This window comes from Heteronotia binoei, chromosome 4 (assembly GCF_032191835.1).
Source record: "Heteronotia binoei isolate CCM8104 ecotype False Entrance Well chromosome 4, APGP_CSIRO_Hbin_v1, whole genome shotgun sequence".
Taxonomy (NCBI): domain Eukaryota; kingdom Metazoa; phylum Chordata; class Lepidosauria; order Squamata; family Gekkonidae; genus Heteronotia; species Heteronotia binoei.
Window position 1 is genome coordinate 87,736,457 of NC_083226.1, and position 15,333 is coordinate 87,751,789.

Here is a 15,333-nt window from a genome sequence, read left to right on the forward strand (position 1 = left end):
TTTAAATCAAATCCATACTGCTCTGCATTCTAATCTCAGCATTCAGACATCCTGTATTATTGTATGTGTATGTTTGGTGGGGTGACATATAAGACATGCAAAAGTCTTGTGGCTCTATTGGTTGATATTAATTGTGAATTTACAAACTGATGCAGTATCAGAGAACAGAACACCTTTCCATCATCCTTTGGCCTCCTGTATTAATAATAATAATAATAATAATAATAATAATAATAATAAATTTTATTTCTATCCCGCCTTCCCCACCTCGGCAGGCTCAGGGCGGTTAACAACATTTCATAAAAACATACAATGGTTAAAACACATGGTTAATTGTAACACATGGGGATAAAATCAATATTTTGGCTAACATTCAAGTTTTGTCCCCATGTAATTTTAAAAATTGTAGTAAATTTAAAACTTCTTTCTATCCTGCATTGGAGATAATGGTAATTAAACTACTATAAAATATGCCCGCCACTGGGATGGGACAAATGCCTCACATTTTTTCACTTCAAAAATTATAATGGCTATTTCTAACAACAAAAAAGTACTAGTAATGAATATTAGAAATACACATCACCTTGGATCATAGTCTGGAGAAATTCACCATCAATACCTATAATGTTATAATTAAAAATGGATACTAAAAACTTGCTGAACTATGTCCAAAACAAAAGACAGTAAAAAAAACACAAAAAAAATCCAGAAATCTACTTCTGGAAGTTAATGTAGTTTTTGATACATGCACTTTCACATAAAGGTGTTTTGCATTTTGTAAAAATAATATCTCCTGTGTGATTTCCTAGCAACTAATGGGTTCTTGGCATATCCCCTAACCACCTAGTTGGGAACATCAAAATTCTTGTAAACTAAGCCCATTATGACTACTAATATTAGAACGATTTTCTTGGTACAAATCAACTAACACAATTTATCTGAAAACAGTTATTGAAAAGACAATGCAGTATTTTATAACAACCATTTATAATCCAGTTTTTAACAAAGTAATCAATCATAAATAAATGAATCATATATATAAATGATTTATATATATAAATCATATAAATAAATGAATTGGTCATACACTAAATAAATATCTATTGAGTAGTAATAACTGACTTTTTTTCTCACATGGGACCAGATCCGGCAAGTCCTCCATACACAGAACTTCTGCAGTCACCAAGTTCAACTTACATTGTTCTACACTGTAATTTACCTTAATCAAACCATTTTGTTTGAGGCTCAAGCACAAATATTTATCAATGTTATCAAGGAATAATTACAACAGTTTTTCAGAATGTTTCTGTTATAACCACAAAAATCTTAGTTTTCTCATATTCTGCACACAGTTAAACTTCTTCTAAAAGAAAAAAAAATCAGGTTGGCAAAAATCTTTAATTTCATATTGACTACACAAGGTACTACATGGGCTAAATGTTAAAACAAAGACATTATAATAACTGTGCATACATTGATGCACTTTGTTTTGAGGTTTGGGCTTCCACAAACAGTTGTGAATGTCATTTAGAAGGGTGATATTTATGTTTGCCTAGCTGGATTTCTGATAAAAATATACTTTTTATCTTCTCTGTCCCAGAGTTATAACTGCATATTCTCATTTCATACAAGGAGATGCAAAGACGGATATTTTTATATTGTATGTCTTTCAATCTTTCAATTAATCTAAGTTTTGGCACACCATTTATACTATTTGATGAGTCAAGTTTTCCAAACAGCTTAACTCTCATTTATGCACAGAAGAACATATTAACATGTCATGTGCCAGAAGGTTTTAACAACTCAGGTTAAATGTGAGTCAGGGGGAAACTACAGCTGCTTTTAACCATGTGGACCAATAGTGCAGACAACATTGATATAACTGTGGTGGTACCTTACATTGTCCATCCCAAGAATTTAAAAAAACTGAGCTGCCCGGATAAGACTGGCTACTGTTTGGTCCCATTGTTACTGATATGGGAAGGATTCAATACTCTGATGACCCTGTAGAGTTTTCAAGGCAAGAGATGAGTAGGTTTGCTACTGCCTTCCTCTACACAGCAATTCCAGTTTTCCTTGGTGGTCTACCACCCTAGTACTGACCCGTGGCCAATCCAATTTAGCTTCTGATCACAGAAGACATCAAGCTAGTCAGGGCTACTCAGGTTTTCAATTAAGATATAACTTATTTTATGGCCTTTTTCCATGCACAAATGGCTATGCAGTGAGAATGTGCACATAATGCAAGTGTGGTACTAAAGAGGGGGTATTTCTGGGAAGTGGAGGACTGGAGGGGGAAGTGGGAGGCACAAAGCACTGACAAATAGGCTCTTGGGCCTCCAAATCTGAGAAATAACAAAGATTGCTTAAATTCTGGCAGAAAAGTTTGGGAACATGGGTGATAATGCTCATAGGGCAACATTGCACTATCCTTAATTGTTCAAATCTACTGGTATCACTTGCCTTTCATCATTGTTATTATGTTTCCTGAAGTACAAACTGTACTAGTTTCATGGAGTCTGGATTATGATGGATAATTGCTCAGCCATACTTTATTAAACTATGACTCTTCTGAAAGACAACTTACTTAAATTCTTTCAGAAATGGCACAGATAAAGTCTTAGTGCTGATATGATTTCCCCCCTTATATATTGTTTTAATTTGGCATTTATTGACATGAAATCAATGGGGTAATTCTGGGATACATTTAAAGTGCATTACAAATAAAGAAACATGTGATAATAAATTTCAACACATATTGGTAAGTTTTCTTTCCCTAAAAACATCCAGGTTTACCAGCTATGTAGTTTATAGTCAATTGTATTATGTTATATCTTGCTCCTGATATGTATTTCTTGGATATGCCCTCTGAATTTTTATCATGCTTCCATGACAAAACTTTTTAGCTCAATGTTATAAATACAATTAAAAAGAATTTGGGTAAGAAATCACTGATATACTGCAAACTATTTTAGCTTTGCTTTGACAAAACAATTCTAAAGAATAAGACTTTATGTTTTGGCTTCTAATGTTAACTTTCATTTCACTATTCCACTGATACACTGTATAAAATACTCAAGCTTTTAAAAGATAAAAGTCCACATTCCTATAAATCTTTACTAATATAAATATATTGGCAAGAACTTTGACCAGCAATAGTAATTTCATACTTAAATAGTTACATTTTAAGTTTAACAATGACTGATTTCAGAATACAATATTACCGCACAATTGTAAAAAAGACAACAGTAGGTACCCTTTTATTTTCCTTTGTATCAAGTGCTGTTTTAAGAAAGAAATAAAATAGAAAATTATTTATATATTAGAGGCTCATTCTAAACCAACTTAAAGCAACACATTATTGTCTTTGAAAAAAAGAATATAGTACATCCGTACTTTTATTATAAATAACCATATTGTGTCTTCTGGCCAGCAAATGAAGGACATTGATTCAGAAACTGCTTCAATTATGCAAATATTTGAGTAAGTCACATTTCGTTGAGAAAACATAGTTCAATTGTGTGTAGATAGTAACGATGAGGTTATTTTATTACAATCTTTAAGTTTCTTGGTAGCCAGTACCAGTTGCATTTCAGAAAAAAAAAAACTTTCAGTTTGTATTTTCTTTTCTTTTTTAAAAAAATCAGTTATTCATTTACTTTAAAAACTATAAAGATGAAGAATAATACTTTTTATATTAGTCCACATATAAATTATAAAACTCAAGTTTGCCAGAGTCTCTTTCCCAGAGGAAGCATAAAGCACTTCTGTTGTACCTTCCAACACAAAATCTCTGTATCACATTATGTTTAACACTCACAATGAAGACTGATATTGCATCCTAATGTCTAAAGAGAACATTTATTTGATGTAGTCCCCATGATAGATGTGCTCCATGGGATTGTCTGATTGCCATGGTTTTACTTGGTTTATAGATCAAAGAGAATAGAAAGACACCATATATAATCAGTTCAGTAGGAAACTGTAATGATCTTGACAGCAGACTGTTCATTTGAGGTCAAACTCATATCCTTTGGAAGACAAAGAGGAGTTTGTGAATGCAACAATAAAACAAAGTAGTAATGAGGTAAAGTCCCCTAGGAAGGCAGAGCAAGTTAGAATGTCAGGAAAAAGTTTGATTATACCTGACACCTAAATGTTTTTCTAGCCATATTTCAGCTAGTTGCATGGCAGAGGCAAATGTACTTGCTTTGGATCCTAAGCACATTTTATATTGCTTAGGATCCAGGTTGGGATCACAATGAACTGGATGAAAAACATGCACCACGCCTACTTCTTGGCTTCTAAAAGCCTTCAGTCCAGAAGTTATTACTTTAGTAAAGAGGTCTACATCTTCAAGTCCCCAACCTTGAATTGAGGTGTCAAATCCACCAGCACTTAAAAGGTCACTTTTGTAAATGCAAGTGATCCCAAACCCATAGTCTCTCCAAAACCCAGTTTTCTTTGTAAAAACAAAGTTACTGTCCATTGGAGGGTTGTCTCCATATGTTACTTTGGGATCATACTGGCTGAAAATAATAGGATAATAAACTTGTTGCCCTTGAATAGTATTAGCTCGACACCGTTGGAGAAAGTCTGTGGTAAATATAAGATCAACATCACAGAACAGCAGCAAAGTGTCATTGTCAAACTTGGAGGAGGCCATTTCAAGACCTAACCCTCTAGAGAAAGCACCCGTCATTGGAATTACTGTTATGTCTGCCTTAGGATATTTATGATGATATTCATTAATCAGGTCTATGTGTTTACTGGAATCCTGACCAGAATCAGAACTGAAGAGAATAACTACCAGCTGTACATTCTGCTTGGAGATAAGGCAAGTCTTTTCAAAGTTCTCCATAAATCTTAAGAAAATATCGTATCTCCCAGTGAGAGGGACTAGAATGTGAATCTTTTTGTCACCATGTGTTCCTATTTCTTTGGCACCTTGAAAAGATGAAAACAAATTCAAGGAATTAGAAAGGAAGGAGAAAGACTGTGTGACACTATTCAAGTTTTCTACAAGACTGCCCACATCGAGTTCATCTTCCTCTTTGAAAAATGGTTTACTAAATAATTGCTGAAGGTAAGCATGCCGTCGTACTGGAACAGTAACTTTTCTTCCTTTGTGCCTTTTGTATAAAAGCAACAAATCCAGAATGTATTCCACACCATGTAAAGGGTCAATCCTGCGGTACCCATACTGTATTTCATTGAAGTCAATAAGTCTCCCTCTAGATTTAGAGTTCTCATTGATCATTTCCATTACCTGCATTACAGTGTCATCCAGTGCTGACCGCAGGGCACTATTAATATTCTGTCTGAGTGGCTGATTCTCAGCCACAGAGTAAAGCAGCTTTCCAGTCAGAAACTCCCATTCAATAATTTCATTCCTGTCATGTGGCTGGAAGCGGTTAAAAGATGGCATAATTCCCAGAAGCTGATCATCTTTGCTGATTTCAGTATTACTGAGCCTACTCATGAGGGCACTTTCTCTATGAAGCTGTATGGTATGATAACGTAATTCTGATATTTTACGGGCCAATATATAATTATGGAGCCTATACTGATAAGCTGGCCTTTTATTTGGATGAAGTGTAATTGCTGCGTGAATTTTGCTATTGTGAAGATCCTGTATATAGCCCTTCCGGTTGTGTTCATAGTTTTCATGGAACAACTGCTGCATCTAGAAAACAGAAAAGAAGTACTATTAGATGGCTTGTTATTAGCGATGAGAAACTACTAAGCACTAACTCATATCAGATTTATTTTTATGCATTATATACTATACTGTAAAGTCGTCCAAATAAGATATAGAAGTATCCTTATCTTAATTTTTAAAGTGGGAAAATATAAACATCATAAGAGTAAAACCCAATATGTAAATAGGGTGTTATGTGAGGTGTCACACAGCAGGGGACCAGGGAGGGCCTCTACTGGCTGCCACCACTCTGATAAGAGTCTGTCTAGGAGGGCCCAGAGCCCCCCTCCCTCCATCTTCCTTATAAGCAAACTCCTTCTATCTGTGACCAAGGAGACATGAGGATCCAGGCAGTATAACAACAACAGATTTATTGTAAGTGCTCAAAAACAATAACTGGTTTGTAAATAAAAACTTTTAGTGCAAAAGTGAATATGAAAACAGTAAAGGTTGGTACAAAGGAATAAAAGCCCTAATACAAGTAGCTATATGTTCCCTTCCTCTAATTCCAATTGACTTAGCCCCCCAGCTGCAGCCTTTTTCAGACCAGCCTTCTAGAGAAAACCTCTCTCTGTCAGCAGCCTCTCCAGAGAGAACACTTCCCTGTCTCTAGCCAGGCCTATTTATTCTTTCTTCCCAGGTCCCACCCCTCTGGGCAAGTTTTCCCTTCAAAATCTCTGCCCACCCAATCACAGAGACAAAAGGGATCCTGGAAAATATAGACCCTGTAGCTACTCTGATACAGGCTTCCCTGGAGGCCTTACTAAGCCAAGGATCATGACATGAAGAAACAAGATTTGGAGGGAAATCTTAATTGAAGGAACCAGTGAATTCTTTAATGTTATGCTGTGAAAGTATTATTTCGGGTATGTTTATTACATACCCCCATTTACATGCTTGTATTTTTAATTTCTATTATTTCTTCTTGCCACTACAATAAAATTAACAAAGCAAAATAAACAACTACCATTTGAAACAAACCAGTATGAAATATATTCAGGTTTATAAAGCAACTCAACCACAGCTGCTTACAGACCATGATTCCCACAAATGTCTGCTTGTGCTGATAATGTCAAGAGAGCAGGGCTGTACAGTTTGTGGCTACTGATTCTGTCCTGTCAATAGGACAGCACTATCTAATATATTTACTGTCTAGTATATTTACATTGTCAATGGTCTGATAGAGTTCCATAATCTTTTTTACAAGTTGGCCTGGTTATTAACTATCCACATTTGTTATTTTCTAGTTCTTTCTGGCTAAAAAGCTGTCTTTTAAAGTAGTAACTGTCATAATGGACAGTAGCTTTGTATGGAGAGAGATATGCTGCATTCAGACATCATGCAATGGTTTGACTGAACTTCTATCTATCTGGTTTTCAGGTAGTGCTCGGGTTTTCAGGTAATGCTGCTATGGGCAGAATTATACCTGCAAAGCAGAGCCGCAAAACCCTCTCCCCCATTCCTGCTTTGGAGCCTTCATAGAAAAAGTCTGCTACCTATCTTGGCCCACCTTGCAGCCAGACCTCAAATGCCTCACTGTCTGATCTTAATAACCCTATCATTTGAGATAATATACTGCATAGCTCTAACATATAGTGAGGTAGGCTGACTTTAACAGCAGCTCAATGCAAAGTATGTTATAGTACTCCAGTTGCAAGTTTACAACAGCATGAAGTAGTATTGCCATGGCTGCTGGCAAGGAGAAAGCTCGTGAACCAGATGCAGCTGATAGAAGGCATACCTGGCCACCACCCCAAACCTGCTACCCAAAGAGCAAATAAATAGGAAAATGGAGGATTCTGAAGGTTCATGGTTCATTGAGTCCATGAACCACAAACCACCATGAACTTCTCCAGTTCAAGGTTTGTGATGTGGCATGACTTCCAAAAGCCATTTAAGGGGAAGGCCCTCTAAGTTCATGTTTGATTAGTGGCACTGCTTGCAAGTGAACTCAGAAGGTATTTAAATGCCACATTCTCTTTAAATGACTTCTTCAAGCCCCACCACCAATGCCAGCATGTCTACTGACATGAACCACACAAATCTCCCAAAGCCACCTGGGACTTTTGTGAGAGGTTCGTGGGGGTGGGAACCAAGGTTCGCGAACCATGAACCGGGCCCAGTTCATGACAAATTTCAGTTTGTAATTCTGTTCATGCCCATCCGTATTCATGAATACGCTCAAATTCTTAACCTGCTCTGCAAATGCTGACTTCACTCTATCTGCCACTAGTGGACCCAAACCTTCCTAAGCAGCAGCCTTCCTCAGAAGCATTACCTCAGGTCTGTCTGAATTCAGCTTCAGCTGGTTCTGGCATTGGATTTTTCCTACCTAAATGCACTGACTACATAAATGCAGAATGTTACATTTATCCCCATTAAAATTCATTTTATTTATTACAGCCCAGTTTTCCAGCCTGTCAAAATCATCCTGTATCCTGTCTTTGTCTTCTACTGTATTTGGGACCCCTTGCAAATTTAACAAGCATTTCCTCTATTCCTTCATCCAAATAATTGATAAAGATATTGAACTAAACAGGTCCCAGGACAGATCCTTGAGGCACTCCACTTGTCACGACTCTCCAAGAGGATGAGGAACCATTCATAAGCACTCTTTGGGTGCGATCTGTCAACCAGTTACAGATCCACTTAACAGTAACAAAATCCAAACCACATTTTACCAACTTGTCATGAAGAATAGTATGTGGAACCTTATCAAAATAAACTATGTCTGCAGCATTCCTCTGATCCAGCAAGGTAGTAACTTTTTCAAAAAAGAGATAATGTTAAGTCTGACATGACCTGTTCTTGAGAAACCCATCCTGGCTCTTAGCAATCACAGCATTTCTTTCTAAATGTTCAAGGACTGACTGATGAACTTTTCTTTTTTTTTTGTAAAATAGTTTTTATTATTAAGCAATCTTAATCAATAATCATCCAAAAATAAACATCAAACATATTGCATCACACTTCCCATCTCCCTCCCCCCTTTTTATGACTTCCCCGGTGCATTCAACTTAAAATACAAAAAGAATAAAAGGTAATATTAACCTATTAAGAACCTTCTAAAAACTTATAACTATAATAAAATACAAATAAGAATAAAATTACTTATTATTATTATTTTCTATCTTAATTAACAGTCTTATAATATTACTATACTTAATTTTTGGTGTTATCTATCTTAATTGTTATCTATAAATCCCCATCCTCATATGCAAAAAACACTGTATATTTCCATAATTTTACTTTATCTGTAGTTGACATTTTACTCTAAAAAAGAAGAAAAAAGTTAAACCATTATTAAAAATCACCAAATGTCCTTTCACCTTCCACTGTTTTTCAACATACTTTTGAAATTTCTCCCATTCCCTGTTATATTTATCTATATCAAGTTCTTTTAAAGTTCTAGTAAATTTGTACATTTCACTCCAATGCATAACTTTCATAATCCAGTCCCATTTTTCTGGTAATTTATTTTGCTTCCACAACTGCGCATGTAATGTCCGTGCTGTCAGAACTTAAATTGTTGAACCTTATGACTGTGGTGCCTGCTTAGCCTAGCTGTGTCCATATTGTAGCTGTTAAGAAATAGCCAGCTCTGTATCTAGCATCATGTACAAATGCTTTGCATTCCAAGCGAACTGTGATCATCGGAGGGTGACGGGGAGTCCCTGGGAAACATCTGCCAGTACCCTTTGAAGCTCTGCCTCCCCCTCTCCTCTCCCGACGATAAGGAGCCTTGGAAACCGAACAGGGCCTCCTGAAGGGTGGGAACCAGTTTGTTATTGTAACTAGAATAGCTTAAAGAATCTAACCACTGCTGAACTCGTTATCAGAATCAACTCGTCTTCTACCTGAACACAGTTCTCAATAAACGCTTAGACTTTAACCAGAGTTATGAGCCTCGTTTGAAGTTCTTCAAGTTCTGACATTTTGATTCTGATCCATTTAGAGCTTATCCAAACTGGGAACTTTGGCTAAATGGCTGAAAAGGCGCCAGATAACGGAGAGCCCCCCAAACCGATGGAAGAAGGAGGGCGACCCCGGCAGGACGATGGGGCGCGATCGCCGCCGGACGAGGCGGACCTCTGGGCCTTGATGGATGAGATCCAGGCCAGCCATGTCCAGATCACCCGGGAAATCCGGGAACAGCTGGACACAATCCGGAGACAGACCGGGGCGCGGTGGGGAGGCCCCCGAGCGGGACCGCGGGGCGCGCCGGCCCTGCCACCTCCGCCGGCGGCGCCACCACCACCCCTGGGCCCGCCACCAGCGCCGGCTCCGGGGGATGGCTCGAGAGGGGGAGAGCTCCAGATCTCCTTCGATGGCGACCCGGAGGAAGTGGAATACTTCACCATTCAGTGCAACAATTTCTTCACGCACTGGGGAGCAAGCTACCCCACAGAGGTGAGTCGGGTGGACCACATCGCTTCCAGGTTGGAGGGGGCCACGCGGAAATGGTACGTGGGGTTGTACACCGGGCGCAAACCCAAGTTAGCCACGGTGGCCAACTTCCTCCAAGCCATGCTGCGCCAGTACGGGGACCCCCTACGAGAGGAGAAGGCCATCGAGGCCCTACAGAAAATCGAGCAAGGGAACCGCACGACCCGCGAATACGCCACCAAGTTCACGGGGCACTGCGCGGCAGCGAGGGGATGGAGCGAGATGATGAAGTACACAGCGTTCAAAAACAGGCTGAACGCTAACATCCTTGACCGGTGCTACCACCAGGGGAGACCCGACACGCTGGTGGGGTGGATCCAGCTGGCAGGGGAAGTGGAGATGAACCTCGAGCACGTAAGACTCCGCCGCCAGCAGCAACAGATCAAGAGAGGGGGGGAGCCGCGCCCAAACCCGAGTAAGCCCGACAAGAAGGGGGCACCGGGCGAAAGGAACTGCTTCAGATGCGGGGACCCGGGACACCTGGCGGCCAGCTGCCCGGGGAGGCCGGCTGCCGCGACCCCGCTGCTCAAACCACTCATCGCCACCCCGAAGAGAACTGGGGGGAGAGCAGCGAAGCCCAGTCGGGGCACCATCGCCATGTCCCTGGCGAGTGACGAGGATATTATAACGACCGTGGAGTCGGGCGAAAAGCCCCGGGTCACCGAGCCGACGGGAAACGACAACGACCTGCTTTAAGGGGTGCCGCGAAGCAGGTCAGGGAATCGTCGGCACCAGTCACGGTGAGCGTAACAGGGGAACTTTTGTTTATGGCAGTGACCTCACTAAACCCCAACTAAAACGCTTCATGCACGCCCGCGCCCTGATTGATTCGGGGTGCACGAGAGACATCATGTCCCCTCGCCTAGTAGAGGCCTTAGGGTTGACCAGGTCCCCCCTGCCTCGCCCCATCCAATTCGAACAGATGGACGGGTCGGTGATGAAGGGCGAGCCCTGCATCGAAGAGACCCAAGCGGTGCCCATGGGGACCGAGGACCACTGGGGGATAGAGGTGTTCGTAGTCGCCCCCTCATCCTCGTTCGATTTGGTAGTGGGGGCAGGCTGGCTAGTGAAGCACCAGCCAGACATACAATGGCAGGCCCAGATCGTTCGCTTCCCCGACTGGCGATGCGAGCACCACCACTGGAGGGAGGAGTGGGGGCCCAGAGCCCCGCCGCGAAACGAGCGGCTATGCCTGACCATAGAAGAGGTGAAATCGATCCCCAAGGAATACCAAGACCTAAAAGGGGCTTTTAGTGAGAGGGAAGCGGACGAACCCCCCCCGCACCGCCCCACCGACTGTGCTATTGAGCGAATACCGGGGCAGGAGCTGCCGAAAGCGAAACTGTACTCAATGGGGTGGGCGGAGAAGGCGGAACTGAAAAAGGTCATAGACAAAAACTTAAAGCGAGGCTTCATCCACCCCGCTACAGCCCCCCACGCAGCCCCCGTATTATTCCGGAAGAAGAAGGATGGAAGTTTGAGACTTTGCACAGATTTTCACGGGATTAATGGGATTTCCATGTCTAACGCCTACCCGATCCCGCTGATAAAAGACCTGTTGAGCACTGTGGCCGAGGGCAAGGTGTTCACCAAACTCGACTTGCGCGACGCATATTTCCGCATCCGAATCAAGGAGGGAGATGAATGGAAGACGGCGTTCAATACGCCGATGGGACAATTTGAGTACTTGGTGATGCCGTTCGGGCTGCAAGGAGCGCCCGGAGTGTTCATGAACTTTATTAATGAGGTCCTGCGGGAATACTTGTATAAGGGGGTGGTGGTGTACCTGGATGACATCATTATTTACTCAAGGGACCTCGAGTCACATGTGTCCCTGGTCAGAAAGGTGTTGTCTACACTGTATCAGAACAAATTGTATGCCAAACTGTCTAAATGTGAGTTCCACAAAACGGAACTAGATTACTTGGGATTCAGAGTGTCGGGGGAGGGATTAGCAATGGACCCCGCGAAAATACAAGCGGTACTCGATTGGGAGCCCCCTCGAACCCGACGGCAGTTACAATCATTCCTCAGGTTCGCAAATTTTTACCGCGGGTTCATCAAGGGGTTCGCCCAAGTCATGTTGCCCCTCACAGAGCTCCTCAAAACCAAAGGGAGGGGGGAGGAAGCGAAGAAACCCGGGGCACGCCTCAATTGGTCGCCCGAGTGTCAACGCGCCTTCGACAAACTGAAAAGGTTGTTCACCAGCGAGCCAGTGCTGGCCCACCCCAACGAATTAAAGCCCTTCGTGGTGCAATGCGACGCTTCCGACGTCGCGGTGGGGGCAATATTAATGCAGAGGGATGAGGAGGTACATTTCCCACAAATTCTCCAACGAGCAGAGAAACTGGTCGGTGTGGGACAAGGAAGCTTTTGCAATCACGTTCGCCCTCAAAACCTGGCGATCGTGGCTGGAAGGGGCCCGGGTCCCGTTCGAAATCTGGACCGACCATAAAAACCTGGAAGCATTGACCGGCCGGTGCAAGCTGACAGCCAAGGAAATTAGGTGGGCCGGATTCTTTGCAAAGTTTGACTTCGTGCTGAAACACATCCCCGGCACCAAGAATTTCCTCGCAGACGCACTCTCGCGCATGCCCCAGCACGACAGTCAAAGAGAGGAGGTAATAGACTCTCTGATCCCCCCAACCCAAGTAGCGGGGGGAGTCACCACCCGATCAGGGAAAACAACCGGAGCCCCAGAGCTCAAAGGAAAAGACCGTTTCGTGGCCGAGACGGAAGCGGAGGGAGGGGACCGGCCCGAAGGGATAGAAAAGGGGGAAGGTGAGCTGTGGTACTATAATGGGAAGATTTACGTGCCCAAATGCCTGAGGGGGAAAATCCTCCAGCAGTGTCACTCTAGTCGCCTAGCGGGGCATTTTGGCTACGTGAAGACCCTACACATAGTAACGCGGCAGTTTTGGTGGCCTCGGATGAAAAGAGACATTTCAGACTTTGTAAACTCATGCCCAACATGCATCATGGCTAAGCGCAGGGGGGGAAAACCTCCCGGGCTCCTCCAACCACTGCCGACAGCCGCGAGGCCCTGGGCCGTGGTCTCGATGGAGTTTATAGTGGAGCTACCACCTTCCCAAGGGAAGACAGTGATTTTAGTGGTGGTAGACACTTTCTCGAAGCAGGCCCACTTCATCCCCTGCAAGAAGTTGCCAACCGCCAAGAAACTAGCCCACCTATTCTTTCATCACGTGGTCCGCCTCCACTCATTCCCAGATAAGGTGATTAGTGACCGCGGGCCTCAGTTCGTTGCCAACTTCTGGCGGGAGTTTTGCAAATTCACAGGTATAGAGCAGGGGCTAAGCTCTGCCTACCACCCCCAGACGGACGGACAGACGGAGAGGGTGAACGGCCTGCTGGAGCAGTACCTCAGGTGCTACATCAACTACCAGCAGACCAATTGGGTGGAACTACTGCCCTTTGCAGAATACGGGTACAACAACAGCTTACATAGCTCCACCAAAACTTCCCCCTTCCAGGTCGTCAACGGCTACGAAGGAAAGCCCTTCCCCCTCCTTTCCCCACCTAGAGACGCCCCTGAGCCCACCTCTTGCCAACAATGGTGGGAGGGGATCCAGAAGGGCTGGAAAGTAATACAGGAGAACTTGGAGAGCGCTAAAGAAGACTATAAAAAGCATTTCGACCGTAAGCACTCCCCTCAGTGGGCGTTCAAAGAAGGGGACTCAGTATTTCTCTCCACCAAGAACCTTCCCCTTCCCCAAACGTGTCAGAAACTGACTTACAAATACTTGGGTCCCTTCAGAATAAAACGCGTGATAAATAAGGTCACCGTGGAACTGGAGCTACCCAAAATGTTTAGTAAGATTCATCCGGTGTTCCATTGCAGCCTTCTTCGCAAAGACCCTGGGGCCACGTCCTGGCACCCACGCCCGTCAGAACCACCCCCTACCCGCGTGAAGGGCCAGAACCATCATGAGGTGCAGGAAATCCTAGACTCCAGGGTCCAACGTGGGGTGTTATACTATCTCATACGGTGGAAACACTTCCCCCCTAGCTGCGATGAATGGGTCAAAGCCAGTGATGTGTCTGCCCCACAAGTGCTCAAAAAATTCCACCTACTGTACCCGCACAAGCCCCGGGCGAGGGCCTAGGGGGGGCAGTATGTCAGAACTTGTAATTGTTGAACCTTATGACTGTGGTGCCTGCTTAGCCTAGCTGTGTCCATATTGTAACTGTTAAGAAATAGCCAGCTCTGTATCTAGCATCATGTACAAATGCTTTGCATTCCAAGCGAACTGTGATCATCGGAGGGTGACGGGGAGTCCCTGGGAAACATCTTTGAAGCTCTGCCTCCCCCTCTCCTCTCCCGACGATAAGGAGCCTTGGAAACCGAACAGGGCCTCCTGAAGGGTGGGAACCAGTTTGTTATTGTAACTAGAATAGCTTAAAGAATCTAACCACTGCTGAACTCGTTATCAGAATCAACTCGTCTTCTACCTGAACACAGTTCTCAATAAACGCTTAGACTTTAACCAGAGTTACGAGCCTCGTTTGAAGTTCTTCAAGTTCTGACACGTGCAGCCGAAAGCATGTACCAAAGCAATGTTCTGTCTTGTTTCGGAAAACATTCCATTTGTAATCCCAACAAAAAGATTTCAGGTGCTTTCTTTATATTGTAGCCTAAAATCTTTGAAATTTGTTGCTGAATCATTTGCCAAAATTGTATAGCCTTTTCACAAGTCCACCACATGTGATAGAAAGATCCTTCATGTTTTTTACATTTCCAACATCGATCAGCCATCTAGTTGTTTATTTTCGAAAGTTTCTTAGGAGTCATATACCATCTGTATAACATTTTAAAACAGTTTTCTTTGATACTGTTACATGTCGATATTTTCATAGAGTTCTTCCATAGATATTCCCATTGTTACATCTGAATATCTTTATTTATGTTAATTGCCCACTTTATCATTTGAGATTTAATCACTTCATCCTCTGTAGGCCATTTCAATAATAATTTATATACCTTTGAAATTATTTTTTCATTATCGCCAAACAGCATTCTTTCCAGTTCAGTTTGATTTGTCTTATTCCTTCATTCCTAATATCCTATACAAGCAGACTTTGAAACCAATTATACTTATAATCCAGTTCTTCCACTGATTTTCATTCCACCTTGCCACCTTGTATTTTTAGCAATTGTTTGTATGTTA

General features: G+C 42.6%; 1 protein-coding gene across 1 annotated transcript in view; it reads right to left on the reverse strand.

Moving 5' to 3' along the window:
• Nucleotides 1-3,299: 3,299 nt before the first annotated feature.
• The window catches only part of CHSY3 (chondroitin sulfate synthase 3), a 196,065-nt gene continuing 184,031 nt past the window's right edge, over nucleotides 3,300-15,333 (reverse strand). Inside the window, exon 3 of the mRNA XM_060235517.1 lies at nucleotides 3,300-5,686. Within this exon, the coding sequence (XP_060091500.1) occupies nucleotides 4,124-5,686 (1,563 nt within the window). The 3' untranslated portion in view covers nucleotides 3,300-4,123. The remainder of the gene's footprint in view (nucleotides 5,687-15,333) is intronic.